The sequence below is a fragment of the Acyrthosiphon pisum genome, chromosome X (genome assembly GCF_005508785.2).
Source record: "Acyrthosiphon pisum isolate AL4f chromosome X, pea_aphid_22Mar2018_4r6ur, whole genome shotgun sequence".
NCBI classification, from domain to species: Eukaryota; Metazoa; Arthropoda; class Insecta; order Hemiptera; family Aphididae; genus Acyrthosiphon; species Acyrthosiphon pisum.
The window spans coordinates 24,190,808-24,199,372 of record NC_042493.1 but is presented as its reverse complement, the minus strand read 5'-3'; the positions used below and the strand labels follow the sequence as shown (position 1 = coordinate 24,199,372).

Here is an 8,565-nt window from a genome sequence, read left to right as displayed (position 1 = left end):
CAGGTATTTAAAAGAGCTGCCATGCAAAATCTTCCAAAAATAATACGGCACAAAGCTGCACGTATATCTGGTATACCATTCGTAGAAACCGATCAGAATCTCCCCAAAAAAAACGGGCTCAAATGGAAGATGTGCTTTGTGTCCTAGATCGGAAGATAAAAGAACAAGAAATTTCTGTGATAAGTGCAATCATTGGGTATGTGGAAAACATTACTCAAAGGTATGTAGTAGTTGCATGGATTCTGGTAGTGATGAAATGGATGATAATCCTTAAAATATATAAATAAATTGATATAATAATAATTATGATATTACTTTTTTATTAATTTTATATGTAAACAGAAATCATTTTATTTTTTAATGTTAAATTATTTTAATTTGTAATTTTTTTTTTTTTTAAGCTTTATAGTATCAGTGTGTATAGATAATAGCCAAATAATTTATTGTAATTATGATTTTGTCCAAGCAGGACTAAATAAATGTATTATTCAAATTGGATATTTATTATTATGCATTATATAACATTATATTTTACAGTGAACAATAGTATGGTAATTTTGGACTAAATATTATATAAACACATTCTGAAAGTGTTCTATAATATTATGATATATTTAAAAATAGTATTAATTCAGCAATAATTTACTATTAAGGATTAACATTGATGGGACACAATAGAAACCCACGCGACCAATGACGTTATAAATAAGCACGCGACTAACGAAGGGTTAAAGTTTGAATTCTAATTATTTTATTATACATTTTTTAAAATTCAAACCTATGTCAACTTACCCAAAACACGCATAGAAAAATACAGAGCCTTGGACTTGAAAATATGTATAGGAATAATAATAATTTTAGTATATATTTTAGAAAACTCGATAGTCCAGCATTTTTAACAGTAAACAAAGTATTAGAGGGGATGGATTTCTTAAGAAAAATTATGCCACCGGAGGCAATCGATTTGGTAGATTATTTTGATACCACGTATGTCCATGGATCTTACAGAAGTGTTCACTGTAATCCAAATAATGGTATCAGACTTCGAAATATTCCACCACTCTATGCACCATCAATATGGAATGTCCACCAATCTACGATAATGAACATCGAACCAACAACCAAACGGAAGGGTGGAACCATCGTTTTTCCAAATTAGTAGGCCACAATCATCTTTCTATTTGGATATTAATTAAAACATTAAGGTTAGAGTTATCTTCTGACGATACAAAGTTAGCCCAATTCACAATAGGCAATTTAAGTAAAAAAAAAACTTATGAAAACATGCAAGAAAAATTATTTAAAATATGTAGTGATAACTTAACAGAACGGACAATGGACGAATATTTGACAGTTATTGCTTACACAATAAGATTATTTTAATTATTTTTTTTTAAATTGTAAATTTTAACTATTTTATAATGTATTAATTGTATTGAATTTTAAAATAAATCCGTGTCTTTTTTATCCGGATACCATCCTCTTAACTGGACCATGTAGCACGTCTGAAGAATATTATGTATTTGAAAACTCAAGTTTTTGTTGAATTAACATTTCCTAATATTCTATGATTACTGTAGGTATGTCATGTGTTCTGATTTTGTTTTTGGCTCATGAATAATTTGTCTATAGGTAAATAATTGTGTTTGTTAATTCACTACCAATATTCAATAACCGTCTCGTAACTTTTTTATAATTATATATTATGTTACCGTCATTGTCGGTAATTCCGGCAATAACGGTAATGACTAGGCAATGTCAGTAATGCCGGTGCATACCAGTCATTGTAGGCAATGGTGTATATTTCCGTAATTGACTGGTAAGTTTAGTCAATATTATATTATTGTCATTTATTGGTATTTTCCAAGGTGGTTATCGATTAGTTATCTTGATTTATCGCATTACCTATTCCCTCTGACAAAATAATCGTACATCATTTTAGTCGTGTAGTAATATCGTACATACTTTAAGTCGTGTTACAGTATCGTTGTAAAGTGTATTTTTGATAATGGAGTTAGCCAATATGCGTGAAAAATTTAATAAATCAATTGATTTATTATTGTTTAAAAAGTATGACAATAAATCATTTTAAAGTGTCGAGGAATATAACAAACGGCTGCAAGAAGTAAAGCATTCCAAAACTTCATTGAATACACCAGGTTTAAAAAAAGTTCCTAAAGATTATAAGATTGTTCGTAAGTACGATATAAGAACAATAAGTGGAAAAGAGTATCTTATTAAAAGTGTAAAAGATACTACATCTAATGTAATTTACTATGTAACTAATGAAGATTTGTTTGATATTCTAAATACATGTCATACTTCTATTGGTCATGGTGGTCGAGTTAGGATGGTATCTGAACTTAAACAAAAATATTGTAATACTACAAAAGAAGCCATTATGACGTATTTGAAACTTTGTATCCACTGCGAGAAAAAATCGTGTAATCCAAAAAGAGGACTAGTTTCCAAACCTATATTACATAAAGCATTTAATTCACGTGCGCAGATGGATCTCATAGACATACAGTCACAAAGTTTTAATGATTTTCGTTACATTATGAATTATCAGGATCATTTAACAAAGTTTGCAATTCGAGGCCTCTAAAAACTAAACGTGCCGAAGAAATTGCTTTTAATTTGATGAATATTTACACCATTTTTGGAGCACTGACCAATTTACACTCCGATATGGCAGGTAATTTGTCAATAAAATTTTAACAGAAAATAATGAAATGTGGGGAGATATAAAAATTGTGTATGGAAAACCCTGACACAGTCAATCGCAAGGGACAATAGAAAGAGCCAATCAAGATGTTGAAGATATACTGGCTACTTGGATGGCGGAAAATAACTCAACTGACTGGCCAACAGCATTAAAATGTATTCAGTTTCAAAAAAACCACTCAGGTACCTAAATAGAGCAAAAATAATATACAGGGTGTCCCGTTATTCTAATAAGATTAATAGGGACAAGAATTACAAATATTTTATATTTTAATTTATTTAAAAAGTTTAAAAAAAAAAATTTTATTTAATTATTTAAAAAAAAATTGAAGATAGCCATTTTGTAGAGTTTACTTTTCTGAACATATTGGCATTTCAACATTTTAATTTCCTGATTTTTAATATTTTTTCCAGTTTCAATGAAAACACTAAAAGTGATCGCCAGCCGTACGAGCACGTGGGTCATATGTTTGATACAATCAACACCACTAGGTATCGTATTAAATAATTCGTAGTTTTTTCGAAACTAGAAAAAATAGTAAAAATGAATGTTGAAACGTCAATATTTTCAGAAAAATAATTTCTACAAAATGGCTATCTTCAATTTTTTTTTTAAATATATTAAAACAAAATATTTATACCTAGCCCTTGTCCATGTGAGTCTTATTAAAAAACCAAAATTATGATATCTCCATTCGATTTATTTTAAGGTATAGGAAGATCGCCAAATGAAGCAATGTTTGGTTGCCCAGTGAGATTAGGAGTTGCATCAGTTGGTTTTCCGTCAGATCAATTCGCTAATTTAAATACTGAAGAAGATATTGAAACTATTCTAAACAGCCAATTAGAAAAATCTCCTGATGATGACATAGACATAGGTATATTATTTATTAATAATATTATTAAATATTGAAAAAAATGTATTAATTATTTAATGTTTTTAATATTACTTAGTTAATCAACAACAAGAAAACATACTTAGTGCTCGTGAAGAATCGGCGAAATATTTAGAAAAATAAGCTAAAAAAATGATAAAAACATCAACAGGGAGTTAAAATGTATAAATGTAGGAACTACTGTTCGAATACCAATCCCTGATGTTGATAAGGCTAGAGGATCACCTCGTAATTTATTAGCTGTTGTCACCCGCGATGTTCAAAATGGCTTGTACAAATTATTTAAGTGGTTAAATTTAAAAATGAGAAAATTATAAGAAAAAATTAATTTTAAATCGACAACCACTTGGTTTAAATAACCAAGGAGGTGTATTGCAGGGTAATTTCTCACGGAACAATGAGCTTTCTTTACTTTTGGTATTTTCTTAGAAAAGTTTAAACTAAAGTAGACAAAATATTATTTTATACGAACACAAAAGCTGTTGTGGATAAACTACACCAACAAATTACCGTCACTTACTAATTGAAATATACAAGCTGTGTATTGCGTGTGCATATACCTAAAGGCTATATTGCAGATAAGTTATCTGAGATAAATACACAAACACGCAGACTGACGATAAAAATCGGCGACGGAAATTTCCCAATTAGGTACTTAAAATAGGTAGCTTTTATGTCTTTTATTGCCTTGCTTTGCAAAAAATAAAAATTTCATCCATTATTACTAAAAAATGCAACTATTATGCAATTATACAGAAATATGAAATCAATATGCATTCCCATTCAAATATGCAAAAATAAGCAAAAAAAAAAAAAAAAATGATAGCAGAATCTACGTATTACGGTACGTCAAGATATTTAAACAGAATTATTATAAGTCAAATCTAGAAGAATATGCATATGCATAAAAATCCGGGCCTTACCACTGATGACTGTGCTTTTTTAATTTTCAGAAGAATTAGATATAACATGTTTCGATTAAAAATATATCACCATAATAGAGTTGCATTGTTAAAATGTTCGACTGTACCAAATGGAAAATTTATTTTTAGAATGGTTAGAAACTCTCTTAGAAAAACTAAACGCCAATCATGGACAGAAGAATCGATGAAAAGTGCCATTATGTATTAACAAAGAAATGGGCTATAGAAAAGCAGCATCAGAATTTGATGTTCCACAATCAACTCTTGAAAGAAGAGTGAAGTCTACTTATAATCTGTAAAAAATAATGGTTTTATGGATTCATGAAACCCACAACTTACTTTAAGACAGCCTGAAGCAACTTCTATGGCCAGAGCTAAAGATTTTAATAAGAAAATGTAATGGATTTTTTTGATATTTTAGAAAAAGTAGTTGATGTACATAAAATAAATTCAAGAACAATTTATAATAGTGAAGATAACAACATTATCGCAAATTCGTAAATATGTTTTATTAATAAAACTTAAATTACGAGTTGGAGTGATATTATTTCATTTGTGTGTTGTTCACGTCTTGTGTACATTGTCATATGTTTCCATGCTTAAATAACAATAGATAACTATTTTATTAATTCATAAGATGAGTAATAAGTGCAAAAGTAGGGTGTGGCTGTATGCTAAACGGCATGGCGATAAAGCTTACTGTGATTTGTGTACCGAAAATGAAAACAATGAATTTTGTTGTACCTATTGGTGGAACAACAGGATCTTTGGGCAGACATCTAAAAACTATACATAGTATAAAACCACCGATAACAGCTGTAACACGAAGGTAAGTACATTTAATATATATTATGTTCATAAACCATAAATTATCTTTTTTGTTACAAAGAATATTTTTTATATAAGACGTATCATAATTAAAAAAATAACAAAATAACAAAATAAAATTATATTAAGTCTACATATAGTTATTGAGTGTTTCCACTTATCGTGATCACACTGTATTTATTTAGAAATAATATCTGATTTTTAAAGTAAAATTATGTTTTGCTGTTTTATTAACAGAAATATTATACCTATTATGTTAATTATATATATTATTATGTATATAGATAGCCAGATAGGTAAAGACTTAAAATTAGTAAATAATAATTAGGAATGCATCGATTTTTCATCATAGTTCACAATATATTTAAAATAAAATATTCAAAATTTTAAAACACTAATCATAGGTACCTACTTATTTATATATTTTGTCATTAATAAAGGGTTGTTTCTGGTCATGAATTTGATAATTCCGATATCTTAACCAGTTCAACTACGACTGCAAGTTCTTCAGAATCACAAAGTTTGGAAATTGACGCGCCAATACCTAGGAAACGACGAAGAACTTTTATAAATCGGGAGGACGACAAAATTTGCAATTCTGAAAAAACCGAACAGATACATCAAGCATTGGCAAAAATGATAGCCGTGAATCAAATGCCCATATCTTTTTGTTCAAGTGAAGGTTTTAAACAATTTAGGGCTGTTGTTGAACCTAATTATAAAATTTGTAAAGATGGAGCAATAAAATCTAGAATGAAAGCGTTAAGATCGTCAGTAACAGAAATAATACAGAAAAAATTAAGAGTTTCTAAAAGTATAGCATGTACATCTGACTGTTGGTCATCATTATCTCAACACAGCTATATTACAGTTACTACTCATATAATTGATGATCAATGGTGCCCGAAGTCGTATACACTTTCAACACATGAAATGGAGGAATCTCATACTGCTGTAAATCTTGCTCATCAATTAGAAGATACGTTTGATAAATGGGAAATTGGTGGGAAAATTATGACAGTTGTCACAGATAATGCGAGAAATGCAATAAATGCTGTACAGTTATTGACAAATATCTCTGAAACATACGATGTAACGTGCGCTGTTCATAGTATTCAACTCGCGGTCAACAATGGATTAGGACGAGATGGAATCACAACACTAATTCAGTTAAGTAGTAAAATGGTTGATAATTTTAAACATTCCAATGTAGCTAAGCATGCTTTAACAAAAATGCAAGAGCAGCTCGGATTAACACAACAAAGTCTAATCCAAAGTTGTAAAACAAGATGGAATTCAGTATATATGATGTTGGATCGTCTTTATGCTAATAGATGTGCTGTGAAAAACGTCTTAGCAGATCGTAATACAACAAATGTTTCAATACCAAAAAAGTTGGAAATTACGGAAAGTGACTGGACAAAAATGGAAACTTTGGTTATCTTGTTAAAACCATTGCAAATTGTCACAACCGTGTTTTGTGCCGAAACACATTCTCCTGTATCAATGGTTAGACCACTTCTTTCAAAAGTGATTGAAAAACACTTACAACTAAATAAAGATGATAATGAAGTCGTTATAAATTTCAAACAGACAGTAGTGTCGCAACTGAAAGAACGTTTTAAGCTTAACAATTTAGAAAACATTGTATCTACAAGATAAATCTCATCATTTTTTGACCCAAGGTATAAAGAATTGGAACATGAAGAAATAGATGTAAGGGAAAGTATTCGTTCCAAAGTAAAAAATTTACTGGTTGAAATGAATACTCCGGATAACAGAGAGGAAACTAACGTTTGCGTTCAAAAACATAAGGGTGCACTTGAATTTTTATATGGCAATGAAGTTCATGACATCAATGATGCTTCGACACAATATCATTCTTACTTAGTAGAACCACAACTGAGGTACGATTTTGATCCATTTGAATGGTGGAAGTCACATGAAAAAAAATATCCTTTAATAGCCGAGTTAGTAAAGAAATATTTGTCGATACCAGCAACATCTGTAAGTTCGGAACGATGTTTTTCAACTGCCGGGAATGTCGTTACGTCCAAAAGGAACTGTTTAGCACCAGAAAATGTTAATATGTTAGTATTTTTGTATCAAAATCGTCAATTATTATTATAGAACATTTAATGTAAATTTTTTCTTTCATAACTATACTTTGTTTAATTATTATTTCATATTTTTGTTTCTTTAACCTAAATTATTTATTCATAAGTTATCATAAGAAAAAATTCTCTACAATTAATTTTTAATAATTGTATTTATACTTTATAGTTTAAGGAATTATTTTTGTTATTATATTGCAATTTGTTATTAATAAAAAATATTCATTGAAAAATCAAATACGGAAACATTTATAATTTATATTATTATGTATGAATCTAATTTGTAATTTATTAAAATAATTGGTTTGGTTTTGTCGTATTTATAAGTTATCTTTATAATGTTTTACTGTCAAATATATTATAATATAATCGTATAAATAAAACTCAAATTAATAATTATTATTAAAAAAATGTTTCGGATTTAAAAATTAAATTAAATTCGTGTTTACTTTTATAAATGACAATGGGGAGGGGCACATGGGGCACGTGCCCCTGTTACCCATCCTTGTATCTACCACTGATCATAACGTACGGACTATAAATACACGCACTTTAGTACTGTTTTCATAAGAACACGTACGAACGTGTTCTTAGTTACACGTGAAATAGTGACCCCTACAAATGAGATATAAATGTAATTTTTGAAGTTATTAAGTTCCCACAAAAAAGTTGTATGGTACTTACTTAAAGAAAATGCCTCCAACACTGTCTTCGGTCAGGAACGGTATCTTTTGAACGTTATCAATCAGCTACTATTTACAGTGGCTATCTTAATCATAGTTTTACAGTTTGGCCATAATATAAAATAATTAAAACTAAAAAAAATTATCTAGTTTGGTTAACATGCGTCTTTATATTTCTAACACTTATAAACATCATTCAATTACTGGGGGGTGTTCAGTAACTGGACTGGTTACCCTAAGTACGTTTAAAAAAAAAAAAATCAAAATTTGTTATAGACGCTGTGTTGTGCGCATGCGTATAAATGTAAAATCGAAATCTGTGGAAGGATTCAAGGATGTAATACTTCAATAATGATGATTCTCATTGAATTTTTTTTTTTTTTAGAAATATCCC

The 8,565-nt window shown here is 29.1% G+C and overlaps 1 protein-coding gene across 1 annotated transcript; it reads left to right on the top strand.

Moving 5' to 3' along the window:
• Positions 1-7,102: 7,102 nt before the first annotated feature.
• On the top strand, positions 7,103-7,489 carry LOC115033288 (zinc finger BED domain-containing protein 1-like; the record flags this gene model as incomplete). Its single annotated transcript, XM_029485594.1, has 1 exon — positions 7,103-7,489. A coding segment is annotated over exon 1 (354 nt), but the record flags the coding sequence as incomplete, so codon positions are not given.
• Between the last annotated feature and the right edge of the window lie 1,076 nt (positions 7,490-8,565).